The 22,537-nt window shown below is 47.6% G+C and overlaps 1 protein-coding gene and 1 long non-coding RNA gene across 4 annotated transcripts in view; one reads left to right on the top strand and one right to left on the bottom strand.

Annotated features, from left to right (window-relative positions):
- Positions 1-19,530, bottom strand: part of GFOD1 (Gfo/Idh/MocA-like oxidoreductase domain containing 1) — a 77,417-nt gene extending 57,887 nt beyond the window's left edge. Inside the window, exon 1 of one of the 3 annotated variants that reach the window (XM_080380489.1) lies at positions 16,661-19,530. In XM_080380489.1, coding sequence (XP_080236615.1) covers positions 16,661-16,913 — 253 coding nt within the window. In that variant the 5' untranslated portion in view covers positions 16,914-19,530. Of the gene's footprint in view, positions 1-1,111; positions 8,755-15,976; positions 16,117-16,660 lie in introns of those variants that run through there. The other 2 variants (XM_080380490.1, XM_080380491.1) reach the window with 2 other exon arrangements.
- Positions 16,039-20,365, top strand: LOC308061042. The gene is made up of 2 exons (XR_013927054.1): positions 16,039-16,164; positions 19,525-20,365. It is a non-coding gene; the product is annotated as an uncharacterized lncRNA (long non-coding RNA).
- Positions 20,366-22,537: the final 2,172 nt, after the last annotated feature.

Genomic DNA, 22,537 nt, shown 5'->3' on the forward strand with positions numbered 1-22,537 from the left:
AGTTTGAGCCCACCTAACCATAATACTTGCTGCACAACAAAACACACTGCAGGCAAACCCCTGCCAAACCAGGGAGCATCGCAATGCAGGTCAGGCTAACACATATGCATCTCTACAAGCCCTCGCTAACAGAAGCTGGGTGGTATCAGCAAAAGCAGGCAAACAGCAGAGTTACAGCGCAGCTGAGTGTAGCAATGAAAAGCAAGCCTAGAAGGAGCTCTGGCCAGGGCTGTTCCCTTCCCAGAACATGGGAGGAAAGCTTTGCCCTTGAGGCCTTCCTCTCAAAAAACAAACGAACAAAAAAACCCCCAAACAAAGTACAAATTAAAAAAAAAAAAAAACTTTTACCCATTTTCTACATATAGGTTGAATTCGGGCTCAGTGATACTGGCTGGCTGCCCACAGTGCCTGCCTGGGAAGAAGACAGCGCACATACCTGAAAGTACATGAGACCATGCCACACACTGATACATCACAGGTCACTTCAAACAGACCTTACTGTGTCTGGCAAAAACTTCTGAAGTTACTCAACAAGGTTCTTATCAAACGTCTCATAGCTTGTTGATGCTGAAACAGCTATTCATCACCTCTGTTTATTAAACAGAAAACTGTAACTGTGCTTAACTTCTCTTTGCCTTCCTGTTCTTCCAAAGGAAGGTTAACTTTCCATCCTTCACCGCCACAGTGATGCTCTCAGTAAACTGATGCATCTTCCAAGTGCCCAAACTATTTTCTGCCTGACCAGAATAGTGCTTGGTAACCCAGCGTGGAGTCAGCAGTGCCAGACTGGTTGCCTCCTATCTCCACTCTTCATCTATGAAGTTCACCTCCAAGGGAGAGAGCCTTTACAGAGTCTTTCTCTGGGAAGGTCAAGCTAGCTTGAAGAAATGACAGCAAAGGGAACACACTTCTTTGTTTACCCTTTTCCATCACCAAAGTGTATGGCTAGCATTTTCCCTTCCAAGGAGAGTTCATTAATTCACTGTTGGAGATGTTACAGCCCCCCCGAAGTCAAGGACATCTTGCTCCCCCTGAACATCCCTCCTGGTTCACCCTCTCCCAGCACGATGCAACCCTCACCCCAGGTCCTGCCTCAGCCCTCCCCTCCCACCTGCTGCCGGGGCCCACCATCACCACAGCACATCCTGGGGGCAGCCGCTGCCCAGTCCTTCCACAGGAAAAAGCCCACAGCCTGGCAGCACGGGGGAGATGATGAATGCAGCCCGTGGCTGGCAAAAGGGACAGTGGGCAGGGAGCTGGAGAGCCACAGCCACAACCACCCAGCTACACCCTCTTTCCCCTTCCGTTGTTTGCAAGCCCGACCACAGCAGCTCAGCCTGCTGCATTACACACTCGCTCCCTCCTCTGGCTCTCTCCCATGCCCTCCCCTGCCAGCCTTTATTCAGCTGGTTTCCTCTGGCCAAATTTATCAGCATCACGTGTGCTTTTCCACTTTCTGTATCCATTTTTCCCCTTTTCTAAGGAGGGAGGTGCCTCATGCTCAGGCCCCTGAGAGCAGCCCCTCCCCTCTTATCATTTCCCTGAAACACATCCTCCTCTTTCAGGCAAACGTTATCTGGCATTTTCAAGCCTGCGTTTTCAAAGACAAGAAATGCCACAGATCGCTACGCCTTCCCAAGACGAGGGTTCACACAAAGCTGGGCACGGCTTGCCACACTGCTGTTACGTTCCAGGACCCTGTAGCAAGTGTCTGGCTTCTGCCAGAGGGGGGGCACAGGGAAGACTTAGGGGCTTTCTACCCCTAATCCAGGACTTCAACCACTCAACAGCCCACGCTACTCTCTCCCCCACAAGTCTCCTCCTTTGGCACTGCTTCCAAATGAAGGTAACAAGCCAAACGCAAGCCACCGAATGGAAGAAAATCAGCTGCGCAGAAAGCAATACAATATTCGCTGATCTGACTCAAGTGTGCTGCTGTGCAGGCAGCAGCATGGCGCAGCCGTGGCCCCAGCACATTTCCATCACAAATGCCACACTCCTTATCCCACTCCCAGTATTTACAGCCTAACTATAAAACTGCTTTGAGATTAAACCTGGCAACAAGGTATCAGCCATAAACCTAATGCTATACCAAAGAAAAAAAAAAAAAGTATTTGTTTAAAAAGAAACTCTGCCTGCTTCTTTCGGTCTCACTTAAGTGCTGAGGCAATGCAAGCGAATGGCTTTGGCATACCATTTCTTGTAATGCCGCATTCAGCTGCAGATCAGTTTCTCTGGGATTTTTGGACAAAACAGTAACTGTTAGACAGAAAGCAACTTCAGGTGAGTTTCTTCCAGTAGCAAATGGGAAGACTTTCAAGTCTTCAGGTTTCAGGCATGTGGAAATTCATTTAGGGTCATGCCTGGGAACCCTGACACACTCCTAATACTGATCAAACCCTCGTGAGACAAAACTGGAAGATTTTGAATGACCAAGAATTTCAGAGACAGGGAGTTCTTCAGGGCTGTGGATCTTTTAGCACTTGGCCTTGAAAACAAACCTGCTTGAGCGTTCCCAGGTGCCTCCCATCAAGTAAGTAATTTCTGAACTCGATGGCTAACACACCATCTATAGGACATAGGACAACTGCATTTATTCCACTGCTTTTCACCCAGAGAGAGAGACATGAGCTGCCTAGGGATCCTGCCCTGTCCACATATCCTCCTTCCCACACTTAGCCTGAAACACCCACTGCCACACCGAGGCACTCCACAAGGACAACCGCAGAACATGCCAGAGGTGAGGGGTGGCAAGACTTGACAACACATCCACCTCCCTCCTCTCCTAATCCAAATGATGTCTCACTTTGCAGGAAGATCCCTGCAACCTAGCACTGCCTCCCATCACTCACCACGGTTGATGTGCTTCAAATCAATGGGCTCCGATATCTGCAGCTATCAACGGCATTGGGAGTCTTCCTGTCACTGAAACTGCTCACAGGAGATGGGAAAAAGCACAGGAGAAAAGGATTTTTCACAGCTGTGTTAAGGGCTGGAGGAACTGTGAAACCAGGAACCAGAGACACATAGATTCCTGTCCCCTGCTGCCCAATGTCTTTCAGCTGGTCGACCCCTGTGTAATTTAATCCCAAAGAGGAATAAAGATGACTGACAGCATCCATATTTTTGTGGGAAAGAGTCGGAGTCGTGTGAGCACACAGGAAGATACCAGCATGAACAGAAAAGATTTAATTCCTCTAGGAAATCTAGAGGTAAATCTCAGATTACTCCACACAGGTCTTTTGTCTGGCCGGCACATCTGAAAAGCAACAGGCCAGCTGAAAGTAGTTTAATCCTACCAAAATGAACATTTTACTATAAATACCTTGTTTTATCTTAGGGGCCCAAATTTCCACTGTCATGTATCCCACGAAGCAGTTTAGAGTTGCTTGCACATTCAAAAGGAGAAACAAGACCCCAGGCAGCCAATGCATGGCGTTTTGAATGAATTATTCTCCAGTTCCTTTAAATAAAGCACGTTAAGGCATATTGTTCCCCACATCATGCATGGTATTTTCATTAATGTCCTAACTACTGTCCACATCAATCCATCTCTCATAATCTTGTAATTACAGGTTTAGAGACTACACCATCGCAGCCGCATTGAATCAGAAGAGAAGCTGGAGGTACACAATTCTCCAACCAGACCTACAGAGTCTATCTTAGTCCGAAGCTAATTTTCTGCCTCCTCTTTCTCTGTGGCCATATTTATGTATCTATTTTCCCCAAGAAACTACACCCACTGTTTGCTGCAAGCAAACTGAAATAGCACAACTACCCACACTTTTAATTTCCTTAATTTGAGTTTCAGGCCCTAACAGGCTTTACAGTGCCAGGTGAGCCCAGGAATAAAAGGATAGAGAGAAAAAGATGGAAAGGAGAGACTGAAAAGGTAATCTTATTACTAGAGTCACGTATTCCATGAACAGTATCAATTGCAAATTCACCTATTTTTTATGTAATAGCAGGACTTGAAGAATATAAAGCTCTCTGTTTTTCCTGCATTAACAGCTGTAGCAAATTCACAAGCCTATCGCCCCAGCACAAGCCCATCCAAAGTTTGTTTTAGAGATGTTTTGATACACAGGCAAAGAGTATCTACATATATTTACCATCACAAGAATATAATCCGTATGATCTGCTTGGTACCTACACGCAGAGTTCCCAGCTGTAAGCGCCACATAATCCACACGGAATTCAGGCTAGTGTGCTTAGACCAGACAGACAGTTGTAAAAACCTACAAGTATCCATCATCCTTGCCTGGTCCAGAGCTGCGGTGCAAACATCTGACACTTGTGACCCCAAAACTTTACCAGCACGGGTACTATCTGCCAGGAGGACTCTGAAAACACACAGTCCTCGGAAATACTGAGGGCAAAGCCATGTCCTGTCAGTGCTTTTAGGAATAAAAAAACAGTTTCTTAAGCTTCTATGCTATGAAGTTAACCTTACAGCAGAGGCATCTCCTGTACAGTTAATTCTTTGATGTGTCCTTTTTAGTGAAAGAAGATGTGAGAGTAATTCCTCATGGAAGTAAGCAAAAGCCTTCAAATCCACTCCTTGTTCATTACACTGAAGAGCTTACAAGGCCAGTTAATATCCCACCTGTGACATTACACTTAAGACTCTTCAAGGGATTTAATGATTTCCCAAAATCTGATTCAGCAGTTGGAGCATCACCTTACAATTTTCTTTTCAACACCAAGCAAAGGAAATGTTTTCAAATACCCTGCCTATTTACCAACTTGGTGAAACTCACTAAAACACAGATGTAGCCAGAAAGGGAAAGACATCGCACACGCCCCGGTGCAATTCTATCTAGCACAAATTCCCTGCAAATACGGTAACACTGAGCCAGTACATGACAACTCCAGCAACTACCAGCACCCTACTTGCTTTCAACCAGTGCTCTCCAATGATTCTGCCTGCCTGATGCAAGAGGCCCTAGACAAGCACTCTAAAAGGCTGAAAAAAACCACCCAGACCTGAAATCAAGTATCTTTTTACATTTGAGCACCTCCTAATAGCAGCTGCAAATCTGAACTTGCTCACATCAGCTTAAGCTGATGCTCAAGGTTGTATTTGCAACCAAGGCTACATAAGTGTATGCTATTGTCTGCCTTCCAAAAAGGCAGTTGCTTCAGTCAGCCCAGAAAGGCCCTGCTCATTTGCTGAAGAAAGGGGGTTCCCAGTGTGCAGAGGGCCATAACACATAAAGAGAAACTACATAATTCATTAAAAATAAATACACAAGTCTCCCAGCTGCTGAGCCATCACTGCTCACAGCAAGCTGGCTTAAAAAGATATTTTTTTAGCATATGTTAAATAAAGCTCCAACACTAGAAAGATGATTACTGGCATTAATAACGCACAAAGTATTCAGTGCCCAATACAATCCTCAAATGACACAGCCATGGATGACTCAATCCCAGCCATCCATCTTCCCCAAAGGAAGTCTCTCCAACCGTCCTTGCAATTCCTTCACAAGCTGCCCCACAGACATTAAAAAGCAACACCAAAAAGAGGAGCTCAGAGATTATTTTCAACTGGGCACTGGGTTTCCCTGCAGCATCCCCACTCCTCTCCTCCCACTCTAGTTTTTAGACCACCTGCACAACCATCCAGGGAAAAGCGTGACCGAGACTGGCCCTCTTCCAGCAGCTCAGATGTGTTTGGCATCATCATCATCCCCTTCACCAGCATTTGGCTGTGGCAGGTCCTGCAGTGAAAGGGATGGGCAGACATCAGAGGACCCAGCCTCTGTCCCTGCCACCAGTTCCCCAAGTCTCTTCAGACTTCAGGAAGCCTCTTAACCACCCCTGTGCTCCCACATCCCCAGTCTGTAGTTTTAGGAATCCTGAAAGATGAAACCAGCTTGAGGAAGGCAGGTAAGTACAACCCAATTAAAATACACAATCTAAGTTACGGAGAATGAAAGCTCAGGACAGAAACCCTCCAGCTTATTCTCAATCATGCCACTCTTGCTTAGAGCAGATATGAGTCTCATCAAACGCATGCCACGAGTATAATGCAACAACTTGGTCGCCACCTGACATGTAAGGGGTCAGGTGTCTCTGCCCACAGATGGCAGCAGGCATGATCTCAGCAGCTGCCGAAACATCTGTGCACATCAGGCCTGATGAAGGATCACTTTTGCCTACATGAACAAATGTGCAATTTCAAACTACGACAAACAGATTACCAACACAATTAAATTTATATGAAGAGCTGCAAGACAATCAAAGGCATACATAAGTCTGCTAGCTAGCACTGAATCTCACAAGCAAACAGATCAGCATATATGAGATAGTGTGATGGTTTGTGAACCGAAGACTTTGCTTATTTTAGGCATATGACACATCAAAGCACTTTTTCCTAATGGTTAGATGGTGGAGTCCAGTACAAATTACAGCCAGCATTACACTTCAGGTAAATGGTTCTCTCTAGCTATGCCACTAGTCATAAACCATGTCCAAATGTACTTTGGATAGTTTAGCAAAGACATCACCCCTGCAAAACGAGCATCTCATGACACAGATTTTTAAGCAGAACTCTTCAGCAACATGAATACGAGTCCTGCCTGTTAACCAAGGATACAAAATTTGGGACACCTCCTGATGTATTTGTTTAATACCACATCCACAAACTAGTCTCAGGGAGTGCTGCTCAGCACCCTGCCTGAGAAACAAGTCTTTATCAGAGCATCTCATACTGTTTAACCACGAAGCATCTTTCACAATGCTAAACTGTCAAGTTCCTTCAAGTCAAGCAGCAAGGCACAAAAGAGTTCTTCAAGCTCTGTCACGCTCATTTAGTGTTAGCCATAGCCTACGAAAGTCTGTAATTTCTAAGCACCTCTGCTCCAAATATTTTCCATTTTATTTTTCATTCCTGCAGACATGCCGCTGTAACATCTTATAGAAGCACAACCACATCGAGCTGTGAAATCGCACAGATATAGCTACGTCTTTGGATTTTTTTGATGAACTGGTACAAAAGCAGTTTGCGAGCAATTTCCTACTCAAGTGAATTATTGCACCTGACAAATATTCCCTGAAAGGAATCAGGGATTTTGTCTTCAAGGAGACTACTTAATAAGCAAAGGTTTGCAGAACCATGTCCCAGGACTCCCACCAATCATTTCTTAAATTGACAGAAGTGCCTTTGCCGAGAGGACACAGATCTGCAAGGCCAGGCTCCTCTCCCTGCGGCATGGTTAGTTTTTCTTTCAGGCCACAATGTGTTTTCAGTAACATCATCACAAATTTCAACTATTTCCCTTGATCCAGCAGAGCTTCACTTGCATTTACAGCAGAGCAAGCAGGATCAGAATCTAAGCTTTTACACACATCTTTCAGGCACATTTCTGGAATTTATTTTAATGTGCACAAGCTTGACCGCAACTGTTTCAGATGTTCTCAGAGTTATTCTCTCTCCCCGTTCCTATCCCCCCACGAAACAGCCACAGTTGCATTGTCTTTTATGGGCTGAGGAAGTGAAGGAAGGGGAGGGACTTCCAGGAATTTTTAATTATGTATTTTTCACCTTAATGTTGTTTTTTCAAACTTTTATACATATATGGAACTGTATCTAATGCATATGTATAGATACAAAGAGAAAGAGTTCCAAGTGCTCAGTCCGGCCTTCAGTTTCACATTTTTAAGCAACGTCACTCCAGCACAGCAAGGATAACTACTATTTTATCTTGCTTGACTCTATTTGGATTTTGAAAAGCTCTCTATGTTAAGGCTTCTCATTAGCCATGTGAAGCCCAATACCCTAGAGACAGTATTTAATTCAACCACGACCTCCCTTCTGGGTATTTCCTGGCAAAAAATGGCCAGATGGAAGAGCTGAAGGCTGCCAAACATTCACTGCAAGGAAGTGCCAAAACAAGGGTCTTTATTGCTGATAAAAGCCATGGTAATGTCAGAATGCAAAACAAAGTTGCTACCTTTTTTTCACCTCCATCTGCTTCACTAAAGCTGTGATTGCTGCTGCGATGGAATTGAAGGCACTGGTTTTCACCCCGAGATTAAACTCTAGCACAGCAGCAAATGACAAAAGCAATTTTACTCCCTGTGTTAAATCATTATGTTTATTCTTATATTACTAGCAACCAAGTTCCTCACAGTGTTCTCATTTTCTGTTCTCTTTACCACACTCATATGTAGGAGTTTAGACCTGATAAACAGTAACTTCCGTCATTAGCCCTGGCTGGGCTGAAAGGATGCTATTCTCTCTTTCCAAAGGAGAGGAGGTAAACTCTCATTCTCCACAATTCCTGTTACCCTGTGGGTCAGACCTGTGTATTAAGAAGATCTGGCATTTATGCCACCCTGGACGCCAGTTCCACCATCCAGAAAGTGCAGCTATAAGAAGCATCCATGGTGCTCAAGGGTAATTACACTCAGGCTTGCCATGTGCACTAGTCTTGTCTGACACTGGCCGTCAGTGCCGCCTGTGTGATGCAGCAAGGCCTAGCCTCCTCTGCTCTTCACCACCACATTTTTTAGCATAGCCAGTTCCTGAACAAGCACAGAAAAACTCTTTAGACCTTTTAGGGACTTTTGCTCAAAGGCCTCCAAACTCACAATGACCCAAAAGCCAAGCGGGATTCCTCCCAGTGCCCACAACAATAAACAACTTCAACACATCAACCACCTTTATGAAGGGTACAGTACCAATATACCTAGAGGTAGTAAAACAGATACATTTATACCAGCTGGATGCTTTAAATATATATGCAACAGAATTTATGCCTGCACAGGAGCCAGAATGACCTGTACCAAATAAAGATGCCATTATGCCAGCAGAACAGCATTCACACCAGGAGTCACACCAGCTGCACTTCTAATGGCCACACAGTAATTATTACATTAAAGAAATCATACCCCTTGCAGTCATAATTATACTGGTACAAAAATCTATGTGCAGACCAGGCCTTAAATCAATTTAAGGAACCTACACAAGGGATTGTTCCTGTTTAATTACACAGCCATTTTAATCAATTTGTTTAAATCAAGACTTCGGACCTGGGATCATTTTTTTGTAAGGAGTGTGGTTTTGTTACCTGCATGCATGCTAACCTTGTAAATTAAGTCCCTGGCTTTGACAGCTGACTCTTACGATCTAAGAGGTTTTTATATGAATAACAAACAAAAAGCAGTAGGGTGAACAATTCTGCTTTGGTGGTTTGAGGAAACCAGAACAATTCATAGCAATTCCGGACAATGTTGTAGCAAACAGATATTAATAGGGAAAGGTGGTGTTGCATTGCAGCAGCCTGTGAAAAACACCCATCTTGGCCATCCCAGAAATTTAACTCTATTTTCATCCTTGGCACTTTGTCACCACTATGCTAAAGGGCCAGAACCTGCTGCACAAAGAGAAGGACAGTAAGTTGAAATATGCTTCGACACAGTTTACATTGTTCCCAAACAAAAGCTGAGAGAATAAGGTATTTGGCATCTGGCAGAGTGTTTACCCTGCCTCCTCCATCAGGGGCTGTACTCTACTATCTACGTCTGGAGTCATACAGTAAATCTCTCCATCATCTAGTGTCAATCTTGGGCACAAGAGGGTTTTAACAAAAAAAGAGAGAGAAAGAAGAGAGGCAACAGTGGAAAGCCTGAAAATCTAATGATTTTATTTGCCCAGCATACTTTCCTTTCTCTGCATTTATCCACACATTCTTAATTCCCCTATTATTTAGTATTCTTCCAAAACCTGAAACAACAGAAGTAGGATGCAAGTCCTTCCTTTACCTACACCACTGAGCCCTCAGCAGCACAAGTCCCCAGAAACGAGCAACAAGACAAAGTCACAGAGGGAAGGTCTGTTGAAGAGGCATCAGACAGCTCTGTACCACCTCAGCAGGTGTCACAGTGGCTGCTGTCAGAATAAAGGCACAAGGCTATGCAATAAAGTAAGAAGAATAAAAGATCTGGTTTCTGCTGTTCCCATGTTATAGGAATTCAATAATTTACTCCAGAAGCTAAATAATTACTATACTTAGCCTGGGCAGAGCTCTAACTGTATAAACACACCTTTTATCAGGACCTTCTCTCATCTTCTCATACCAGAAAGCTACACTACACATTTTCTGTTGGTGAAACAGCATCCACAGCACAGTTGTGCCTTTTTAACAAAAAAAAAAGAGGTTGCACAAGACACTGTCTGCGTGATATCCACTCTACCAACTGTGCTGGCAAAAGAAATACAAAAGATGATCCTCACTAACACAGCCACAGGGCTAGACACGCATGCACAAAGCCACGCTTAAGAGAGCTCCTTACCTCTTTCAGTCATTTTCAACACCCAATCAACCCATTACGGCATTGCTAACGCTAGTGTAGCGCTGCTAACGCTGACAGGGATGCCCTGGGAGGGCCTGTGCTAGAATAGCACCAGAGCGCACTAGTCTTTGAACAGCTGAGTTTCCAGTACCACAAATGGTAGGAAAAATAGCTGTATTTACCACCATTGCTAACACCAAAGACAAGACCAGAATAGTGCAAGAAGAAAAGCGTTCAACGTGCAGTGAAACAGAAAAAGGCTGTAAGGACTTGCCCACATAATAATAAAAAAAAAAATGTAGTGCACCCCTACTTTTATATTTAAAAGAAAGTCAGATTTCTAATCAACTTATCACCACCTGACCACAGGCTCTGCCTACCAAAGCGTGACAGACCAAACATCAGCAGCAGCAGAGGCTTGCACCGCTCTTGCTTCCTTCACTGATCCTATGCCAAAGGTCCAAGCTGCTGACAGCCGAGCAGACGGAAGGAGGGCATCCCTGCTCCAGCATCACATTTTGCCATTTAAATCACAGGGAGAAGCAGAGTGTCTGAGGGCTTGGGCACGCATTTGATTCAGCCAGTGCACCTACAGTGCACGGTAACCTCTGACAGGGGATGCAACTTCCTGAACCTGAGAGATGCTGCTTTCCACCCATCCCTACAGCCTCTGGTTGAGTGGGCACAAGGCTAGACCTGCAGCAGTCCTCAAGAGGTCCAGCCCATCCTGCTTCAGCTGCCCACACTGGTCCGGAGACAGCAACTCATCTCTGCAGCCTTTTGGGACCCCCCCAAGGCCAGGCATGCTGTTTTACAACCGTACAGATAAAACTGCAGCAATGCAAACTGACCCAACTGGATACAGGATCACAATGGTGGCCTTCATGCTAACATCCAATACTGTTTAACACAACCATTTCAATCGCAACTGGCTGTTCCGTAGTCTGGCGAATTTGAGTGCATCATCACGGCATGAGCTCAGTGCCCCAGTAACCCCAAGTCTGGTCCATACTGGACTTCCAGGCTAACTTACCACTGCAACCAACACTGAACCGGTGGTTACTTTCAGACAGAAGAGGGCAATTGGGAAAAATCAAAACACACCTTTGAAGGCCAGAAAGGAAACATGGGCAGAGGGGTGTCTGTTTTTCTAAAATTTATTTTTATTTGTATGGGTTTTTAAACAGTATCTGAACAGTGTTCTTTAACTATCTCGGAGGCCTAATCCCACAATATCTGTGGATGCTCCCACTGCAGGAGTTTTACAATAATACCGGAATTAAAGGTCTGCAGTAGTGAGATAAAAAGGTTGATGGCAGAGCTAGGTGCCATTTTCTGTGGAACACCGTCATCTCTCCAGCAGGAAGAAGACTTGCAGCCAACTGCCAGCAGGCTCTTTGGACTGACCTTCTAATACATGCAAAAAAAGGCACCATAGCCTTTGCTAGCTGTGCTGATTAAAGATAGACAGCACTTCATCTGACTTTTTTTGCAACACGATGACCATAATTCACATTTAATATGCTGCAAAGTCATCCGCCTTCCAAGCACAGGAGCGTGTTCTGCTGAAAGTCACTGCTGTTAGGTCGAATTTAAACTCAATATCGCAGGACAGATATTACATTGCTATTAATAATAAATAATCATGATAATGTTTCCCCCTTAATAGAACATCTCTTCCCAAAGGATCCCAACCAATTTACAAACCCTGGACAAAGCTCTATCCACCCCTACAACCCTGTAACCTCTGCCTGGCTTGCATGGATGCAAAGGAATGCAGAAATTAATTAGCAATTGCATCAGATCTGTGAATTACTTCACTGCAGCTGACGTTCCTCCCACTTCAGAGAGGAAGATCCAGCAATAACATTGTCAGTGCTTTAACAAGGAATTCTCACAAACATATTCTGGAGAGCAGGCCTGTACTGCATGCCTGTGTGATGCCAGTGCTTCCTGGGAACGGGTGGGAAGGTAAGGATCTGAGCAGTATTATTTATGTTCCTCTCTAAATAAAGATGCTCCCTCATGACCATAATCAAGTATAGAAGAAGTACCAGCCAGCAAACAAATTTAAGTGCTCCTTAAGAGGAACAACTTCTGGAGGGCTGAGAAAGTCACTCTGTACAGTCTCCAGGCAGAAGAGACTTCCATCATGTACTACTACAATGTAAACATTTTAAAAAGTAATACCATGTAGACATGGCTGCAAACACATGTAGTGAATATTCAGCACACAGCCCAGTGTTCCTGTCCTTAAGCTAAGATGAAAGAGTAAGCAAAACTACTGTAAATAGAACGAAGTGTAGAATCTCCAGAGACATGCTTTAAAAACATCTGGTACTTGATTCTTCCCAAAAGCAAAACATTTGCTCCCCAGAAACACTTACGTGATCCTCAGGAATAAGTTCATTTTAGCCGAGTTGACTTGACTCAAGCACCAACAGGACCAGGCACGTAGGAACATCCGCGCCTTCGACTCTGAGATGAAATGTCATCAAGGACTTCTCAGCACTGCCTGCAGTAAGTCACTTCACCTGACGTGGCAGCTATTTAGTCACGCAAGGCAACCATTTCAGTCAGGATCTGAAGAATGTCATATTTAATTGAACAAGGGGGAGGGATTACGCCGTGAGATGTCATGTGTTGACAGTTCTGAACTAGGTGGAGGGTCACATCATATTGTCTGTGCCAGCCACCCTTTTGATGCTGAGCACAAATAGGCACTCTGGTGACATATTTTGTCCCTGCGTGCAAACGCATCTCCCATGCCTGATCAGGCTCGGGACACAACTGTATAGCCAAGACATGTGGGCAGGGGGAAAAGCAGACCACTTCCTGCAAACACGCTACACTTTTCAGCTCCGTGAGAAGGTAAAACACCCTTACTCAACACTAGGACTGTTTCCTACACTTACCTAAACATTCAGCCACTGATCTCTCTTGACCACCAAGCAACCAGGCAGTCGGGACATTAGTTTTTGCATTGTGCTACAGGGAACGAGTACAAACAGCAATTAACAAGAGACATCCTAAGTGAGCCGGACAGACCCGAGGCAGGGAAGAGAAAGGGTCGATCAGCCCCATTTTGTAGAAGCGAGCAAGGAATTTGATCCTTTCGCAGACAAGTAAAAGAGGCCATCAGCGTATTTCACATACAACACCACAGGTTTCGTTCATGCTTTTTGTCATCACACAAGCCAGCCTGGTTTCCAGTTCTGTCTTGAGTGTTACAGACACTTGCCCAACATTGGTGTATCTCCTAAGAAAACCACCATACAGAGTCAGACCCAGCTCAGAATCCTGTTCCTAAGGGACAAGGAGTAGAGGCTTAAAGGAAAAGCTAACAGGGCAAGTTTAAAGCTGTATTTCTCCCATTTTCTCCCCACAACAGCTTCCAGGAAGCCACAGTTTGGGGACTTCCTCAGCTGGGGCGTGTATTCACACATTTGTGTTTTAGTAGTGGTTGATGGGCCACCGTGCCAAAAACGTGTTTCAAGCAGCAACACATCTACGTGTCAGACCCAGCAGTGAAAACAAAGCAACTCAGTTTTTCCCCATTGCATGGTCAGAATTAAACACAGCTGCAGGGACACCTGTTTCACCCCACCTTCACCTCCAGAGCCCACACCAGAAACAGGCCAGAGTGGATTTGAACATGCTGCAAATTCACAGTGTATACACAGCTCTAGACAGGCGACAGAAACACCGCCAACTGCTTCCTCAGGCTTTTACTTTTTAATAATGAATCCTCCTCAAATGGAAACACAGCTTTGGGCAGCAAGCCCATTTAAAATAAAATACAGGTATGAAAGAAAAGTTGGTCCCTGTCTCCTCCCAGGCCAGATATGTCTCCTCTCATATGGAAGCCAGACCTGGGTGTATTAATGGATAACTCATCTCTTTCTCAACCTTTTCTGCTGCAATGCAGGGCATAATGTTTAGACATCCTGAAGCCTTCATCTATGAGTAAAACCTCTAGTATCCCTGTCTATGTCCTATCATTAGCTGCTGCATAATATTTGTGTGAAATCTCCAGAGGTTAAAAATAAAAAAAAAAAAGCTGAAGACCCACATCCTTTCCTTACACTAAGAAATGTTTCTCCAGCTTCTGCTTTCCTCAATCTATACAACATTGCCTCTGCTCACCACAGGCTTTTAAACCCCTGCTTGATGAGTGCAATTGCATCTCTCCACTCAAAACAGAAGAGATCAGCGATTAAAGCAAAATAATCACTCCAGGGAACCACAGATCCCAAGCCATGAAGCATAAGCAGGACCAGGAGAAGGTGCTGCCAGCAACAAGGTATTCCTCTCAGCAGTTCAGGAACCACTGCCCTAGCTCCCTGTTTACACCTGTATGAACATGCAAGAAGTTTCACTGGTATAGACTCAATGCTTGAATTTAAAAAAAAAAAAAACAAAACACACAACAAAAAAAACCCACACACAAAAATCCAAAAAACACCAAACAGTAAAAATTTAACCCTGAAATAACTAGGGGAAGAGTTATTTATAGTCCAAAAGATATTTCTGTCAATACTAATCTTGTAAGTAATATACAAATAAAAACTATCACATGTTGCACATTATCACCTTGTAACATGATTATTCAACTATTCCATGCATTTTCACACATATTTTACTACCCCTGCAACACAGAAATAACAGCCGTTGGGGAACAGAAGGACACCAAATTAACTAGAGGTAAAAGGGAACTGAGAATGGTACAATACTAATGAATAGGAAGAAAACACCTTTTCCCTCCCCCCCCAGTCTGTTGTTAGCAGATTGCAACAACAAGTTATCAGTAGCTTCTCTGCTACATCAATTGTCAGCATCATTCGTAAATCCAGCACATGTTCTGGAACAGATTTTTTGCTTCTTTAGCTGCAAATACTGAGAGGGTCAAAACATAACATTACTTTAAGCCCTCTGGACAAATCACACCAACTGTGTTTCTCATTATTTCAGAAATCTTGGTCTTGTACCAGATGCCTTGTGTCTGCCTGAAACCTCATGGGATTCTATCTCTGAAAGCATGGGCAAGCTTGGGGCACTTCCACAAGCAACACCTGCAGGAAAGAGTGTCACAGGAAAACTGCCACAATTGTCACCAAGCTCATGCATGTCAAACAGGAAATCCTCATTACCTTGATGCTGTCTTTTATATGTTGGGTTTTTTTTGGGGTGGGGGGGGGGGTGGTGGTGATTCTACATTAGAAATCTATTCCCACAACATTCTGGCAAGCACGTCAGGCTTCTGGTGCAAGCGTTGGATCTTGAGGAAAAATTCAGAAGTGTATTAAAGACAAGCAAACGCTCTGACTCAAAGACAAGCGTTTCCAAGTATGGCAAGTAACGCCGAGCAAGGCTTCCAGACTAATGCCTACGCTGTACTTGAGGATTTTTAGATACTGCCTTAATTCCCTTAATTGCTTCATTTTAAAGGCTGAAAACACTAGCTGGCTGGGATATTAGCAGCGTTTGAATGGTAACTAATTCTAATGAGTACGCTAGTAGCAATGTAACACTAGGGCATGCCACACACGTTTCCGAGGCTGGAAGCGATAGCCATCAGCCTACATAGCCAAAGCAGCCGCCCCGGCTCGGCAACCTCAGCCCGCGCCGCACCAGCCATGACTCACGGCATCCTCCCCTCGCTGCTACCCCTGCCCACCTCTATTTGCAGGGACAAATTAAGACTTCCTCGCTCCGGAGGGCACTCCCACGAAAATCCACGTGAAAGCAGGATTTCAGGAGCCGGGATCACGAAGCTGGCGGAGCAAAGCCCCGACTTACGCTCCCAGAAGAGAAAGCCAGACGCGGCCCGTTTTCGCACGCCTGAAAGCGGAGCAGCTGGCCACGGTGCGTGCCGACTTTCCCGGTCCCTCCTTCCCTTTGTACGCGACCGTAACGATGCTGCGGGTGTAAAAACGTTCCCTCCGCTGCCTCCGCTCCCAGCCCGGCCCCCCGGTTCGCAGCCGGCACCCCCAGCCCCCCCGAGGCCGGACCGATGCCCGGCTCCCCTGGCAGGCGTCTATGGAAACCGCCGGCAGGATGCCTGTTTTCTCCTTCCTACCGGGATTTTCACGTTCTTACCGATGCCACCTGCTCCCCCCCGCCCCGTGGGGCTGGGCGCCAGGCCCGGCCCTACCCAGGTTTAACCGCCGCATCCCGGGTGAGGGGCCGGGGGGTGTCACCGCCAGCCGCCGCGCCCCCCACCCCTCCCCCCCGCCGCCGTTCGGCCTGCTGCAGCGGGGAGAGCCGGCCCCGCTCCGGACAGCCGGGGGAGGCGGCGGGGGGGACAGAGGAAAACAAACACACAGCACCCCTGGGCGCCGAGCCCGCGCCCCCCACTCACCCAGGGTCTTGACGGCGACCTGCCGGGTGAGCGGCGGCGGCAAGTTGACGCAGACCAAGTCGACGTCCTGGTGCAGCAGCACCTCGTCGATGCGGCTGGTGTAGAAGGGGACGCTCATCTCCTTGGCCAGCTCCTCCGCCTCCTCAGGCGTCCGGCCCCACAGCGCCTTCACGGCGAAGCCCTCCGCCTTCAGCAGCGGCACGATCACCCGCGCCGTCAGGCCGGTGCCGAACACCCCCACCCCGGGCAGCATGGCGGCGGCGGCGAGGGGCGAGGCGAGGCGAGGCGGGCGGCACGGCACGGCGAGGCGCTCCCTCTTTTACCTCAGCGCCGGCCGGGGCGGAGGGAGGCGGCCGCCGGGCGGGCGGGAGAGGGAGGCAGCCCCCGCTGGCTGCTGCTGCCGCCGCCACCGCCGCCGGGGCCGGGACCGGCCGCCCCCCGCCTCAGCAGCGCCGCGGCCGCCGGCTGCCCCGCCATGCCCGCACCATCACACACGCCTCCGAGCAGGCGCCGGCGCTGCCGCCCCTGGCGGACGCGGGGCGCGCAGGGACAACCGCGCTCCCCCGTCGGCGGCGGGGCGCTCAGCGCCGCTCCTCTGCCATCTTCGCCGCGGGCGCCCGCTCGCCACGGGGAGGGCGGGGCCTCGCTGTCACCTCCCGGGTGTTCCTGCACCGCCCGCCCCGCCCCCGCCGCGCCATTGGCCGCCGCCCGCCCCGGCACCGCCCAGTTACCGGCACCGCCGGGCGGCGGGGGGGCGCCCCCCGGGAGCCACCGCCCCGCCCTGCCGCGGCCGGCCGGCGCACCCGGGGTAGCGGCGGCCGGGCGGGCGGTTCCCTTCCCGCCGCAGCGCTCGCCCCGCCGGTGCGGACCGAGGGCCCGCGGGGGGGTCCGTCCGGTTCCAGGGCGGCTGCCGGGAGCGGGAGATCCCCCCACCGGCTCTTCCCCCCCCAGGAGCGCGATGAGGGGCCGTGGTTACGGGGCGTGGCGGGGGTCAGGCCGGTGAAGGCACGGGAGAGCGGGGGGCGGCGCGGGCTGGCGGTGTCCCTCGGCCCTCGGTGCCCCCCTGCGCCAGCGCGGGGCGGCGCGGCACCGCGGGGCTGGAAAAGACCTCGAGCGTCACCGGGCGCAGCCGTTAACCGGCACGGCCGGGGCCGGCGCTGAACCTGTCCCGGAGCGCCGCGTCTGCGGGGCCTTTAACCACCTCCAGGGACAGCGACCCCACCGCCTCCCCGGGCTGCCTGCTCCAGGGCTCGACCACCCTTTCCGTGAAGACGTTTTTCCTGATCCCCAATCTAACACACACACCCCGGCACAACCTGAGGCCGTTTCCTCTTGTCCTGTCACTTACCTGGGAGAAGGGACCGACCCCCCCTGCCTACAGCCCCCTGCCAGGCAGCTGTAGAGAGCAATAAGCCCCCCCCCCCCCCGAGTCTCCTCCGTCCTGAAGCCCGGGGGAGCTGCCCCCCACCTCGGCACCCCCGATGGGCAGGATCTGACACCCACCTTCCCCCACCGTGCCCACCCGGCTGGGATGCCCGCTGGGTCCCCATCATCCATCCCATACCGGGCTGTGGGTCATTTGCCCTCCTTACAACCACCGCGTTACTGGGTCATCGCTCCACGCTGGAAGGACCCAGCGATGAAATCCTGGACTAGAGAGGAGCAAACCCTCCCGCACCACTGCGGTGCCCTGTGCCACCTCCTGCTCATCCCCCCTTTGCTCCTGGCTGGGTTGAACGATGGGCCTCCAGAGCCGTGGTCCCACCATCCCGGGGGCTGCCGGGGGGCCAGGAGCGGCCAAGGACCGCAGCCACCTTTGGCCCCACACAGATCTGTGAAAGATCCTTCTCACGGAGGCGAATCTCTGCCCCGGTTCTGCGCACGGATCAACTGGTCTGAAAGCAGAGTAGCTCTGGTGAGTGCCACTCTGGTGTCTATCTCACTCTTAAAAAAAAAATTACAAAACTTCCTTCTTCCAGTTAAAAAATAAGAATAAAGGTGTTGGTTTTCCACATATTGTCTTTTTGACCAGTTCGTAGAAGAAAGGAAGAGAAGGGTAAGGAAGGAAAGGGAGGAAGGAATGAGAAGAGAGGAAAGGGAAAAGGAAAGGGAAAGAAAAGACAAAAGGAATTAAAAACCTTTCCTCTGTTAGAGTCCTGGAAATGAGCCAGGGGCAATGTTGCAAACGTATTCCACCGGAGTCCAAAAAATTAGCCTTGGAAGCTGGCGTTCTTCTCCCATACTCCGTAAAGAGGTGGAGTTCTTTTTCCTGCCACCATCTCACAGTGAACACATCTTTATTACAAAAAGCACTAGGCACTGGAAGGGTCACCGCAACCAAACACGCGGCGCTTTCCACACGCTGCCATGAAGGAGATGGATGCGCTTTGGCTTCTGACCACTGAAACACAACCCAGATGCGTTTGTCACCCAGCCACGGGGGTATTGCCTTTCTTTAAAACACAAAGATTGCGTCGGGGCTCTCCATCAGACATTCAAACCTGGTTGTACGGGGTGTCCCCAGGATGAGCAATTTGGAATAGCTTGCTTATTTGCATGTTTGCAAGTAATAATAAACCCTGAGAAAGCAGCCAGGTTACAGGAACTGGGTAAATACGTGAAGGCTGAAGAGAAATAGATGCTGTATGCCTATTTAGTCATTACCCAGCTTTTATTATTTTCAAGGCACAAGCCACTTCATAACTATCTATGTAAGGTCATTGTTTTGAGAAATTTTCGGTAAGGCATAGAAAATGGCGATTAAGGACTAGGGAATGAAATTATTACACTCTGCTAAGTCCATTGTTTTCCTAGAGAAAATTTCCCCTTGTTTTACTTTTTAATATTTTTCTTTCTCCAGTCAGATTAACATAGCTTTGCAGGGTTAAGCTGAGCGAATGGCACCTGGCTCCCAGCACTCCAGTAGCCAGGTCAACCTCTGAACACATCACAATGCCAAATCCAAACTACCACGTCTGCAGCGGCACTGCCTTCCCCCCAGTTTGTTGCAGGAACTTTTGGGGACGTATTCCACACTGTTTGTATGGAGTGGGGTGCGATTCTTTCTCAATTCATTGTGTGAAATCGGGCCACCACGCCACGCTTGCCTGTTCTGGTGAGCACCCAGAAGGACTGAGGGAAGCCGATGAAGGACAGCCAGTCTTTCAGTCATGCAGACCATGTCCTCACCACCATGTGACTGCCAACACGAGCGAAAGCAGAATTCTTGCATAAATCCACATGACTAGTGTTGCCAATTACTTCTGACTTGAAGTACTATCAAATCTGGGCAAGTCTTTTTTTGTGCAAAGGGAAAAAGTTTAAGGTTGCAGCAAAGCATCTCACTTTGAAGTCATATCTAACCAGGACCGAGGTTCCCCGGGCTGTGTGTATTGAAGTACGAAGCCTCTGGTATTCCACATATTAGATCTTTCCACTTCTAAGCCTGCCAGGCTTGTCAAGAAAGCCAGCATTTTGTTCTTAAGGTTGCTAAAGCTTCCTTCAAGGAAGACGCACATGTAGATTTCTCTCACAGAGACAACAGTTTCGTTCTCAGTTTTTCGGGGGGGTTTCATATCCTGAAATAAGTTATTAGAATAAGTTGCATGTAGAAAAAAACATTAAAGTCTCATACATCCCTTTGCTGTTTTGAAATTCAGTACATGAAAGCAACCAGCAGGAATCTAATAAAAGTGTTGCAGTCACGATTCTGCTCCTTTTACATATTTGAGTTTTGCAGCTCTGGGTCATTACACTGTACATATAGGTACATTACTGACTTTATGTGAAAATCCCAACTTAACTGTTCTTCTATAGAATGCTGATGCAGTTGTTTGTGAAGATTTGAAAGTGTCTTCTCAGTTGAATTTCATATATGGTATGAAGTCCTTTCAGTAGAAGTATATTGGTTTCTTCTAAAATAAATGTTGAGATTATAAAAGTCAGAAATCCTTGGTCTTTTTACTTTTTATTTAATTATCTTCATTTAAATGTTATTATTTAGTTTTGCATTTATTTGTATTTTTAAAGTGGCTAGTAAGCTGAAAGTACAAGATGTAAAAGGATATATAAAAGAGTACATAAAAGGTATAAAAGAATCAATCCACATACATGACATGCAAATACTTGTTATCTGTTGGCATAAGTAAAATGCAGAAATTTGGGGGTCTTCCAGGTACAAGTAGCACTTGGCAGATAAAAGTCCTCCATTTACTTTCCGAATGTGTGAAGGTGTCTTCCCACGTATTGCAGAGCTTTCTATCGATGCTGAACTCAACAGAAAGATGACAATCCGCCTGCTCGAGTACCAGGATCCCACACTGTTTCTTTCTTACTTCTCTGTGCTTAAAAGACAATCTGGCCTTTCTCAGCCTTTTTTTAACATTTATCCTGTCAGAGTCCACAGCTGCGTTTCTCAAACCTCTCATACATCAGCCTGAACAACAATGGAAAGAGCTGAATAATACATAGCTTCAGTGAAATCCTGAAATGGAGCTTACTGCCTCTCCAAATACTTCTCAAGTTCCAGGATTTTAAGATTAATTAGCTCATTTCCTTTTACATATATCAGTGTCTTCAAACATGAAGCAGCTTTGAACTTTCATTAACCAGTCGGCTCCTTCTGGGGTGTGAGGTTTGCGATCACCTCTGCTGGGCTTCTTCTACAGCTTTGAGGCTTGAAATTATTTGCACGGAAAGAGGAGTGCTTCAGAGATGAGGCAAAAACAGTGATTCAGACCTGTCTGGTTCTCCCAGTCAGTCACACTGACTCATCCACAGCTTTAGTGTGCAGCACGGGAAAGGATGGGCGAGCTCAGTTGCTCAAGTCCTTTTTTACATCTACTGCCACACAACTGGCAGTTTCTCAGGCAGGCAGGGATTTGTTCTCGCACAGAGCCGTATGCTTCGCTTTAGTGTCTCTCTGAATGCATTGCCACAGGGGCTTTTGCTCTGGGATCTAAAGGCAGGGACTGCTTTAACACTTGTGGGATTAAATGGTCCAATGTGCGATGGAGAGAGCTAGAGAAGAAGACCTCACGTGCTAGCACAGGGGTTTTCAGACATCCAGCCCTCCTTCACTCCAGTCAGTGGGAATTGTGTCCATGCCTGGAGCCTTGGAGCCTGTGCAGCACCTTTTCCCGGTACATTTGCCAGTTTCCAGAGCCTGCCTTTGGAAAATGTGTGCGCCAAGCATGGATGGGCTGTGAGGAACCCAGCGAGGCTTCAAGAAACTACATCACTAAGAAGATACCTCCAAAGGTATTGGTGCGCTGTTCACTAAGGCACAGAGAAGGACCTAAATAAGTACAATTTCCACTCCTTGACAATATGGACATGCTGTGAAAAGAAGGCCATGGATCCCCCCTTTACAACGAGGCTGAGAGAAAATGAGTGCAATGTTCTCTGTTAGTCTCCGTTGGGTCTTTCTGGGTGCTCAAGGGCAACTAGGCACACAAACCAGGGCAGGTAGAGGCGGATTTGGCCTCACTGGCTTTCCTAAGCTCCTATCCATCACAGTTCAACAAGGTGGGAAAGCAGGCTGAGAACCCGCGGGCAAGGATGGACGTGGGATCCCTTAATGGAAGGAGGGAATGGGCGCATAGCTGTGTGGGTGCACCCATGCCCCGTGATGGTGTAACAGGTGCTTAAAGCTCACACCGGTCATTCCCTCACAACAGAAACGGGGGTGTATGCAGGCAGCACACAGACAAGCACTGAATCACCAGATGTGTTGTGTGCTACTCACCTGCCGATGAAATCCATGAGATGCCTTCAGCAAATCGGGCATACCTGAGATGTACAAAAAGCACGACACAGGGTATTGGATCTGCCAGAAGGCAGGAATCCTGCCCACAATAAATTTAATTTTCTGTGCTT

The sequence above is a fragment of the Falco punctatus genome (assembly GCF_963210335.1).
Source record: "Falco punctatus genome assembly, chromosome: 3".
Taxonomy (NCBI): domain Eukaryota; kingdom Metazoa; phylum Chordata; class Aves; order Falconiformes; family Falconidae; genus Falco; species Falco punctatus.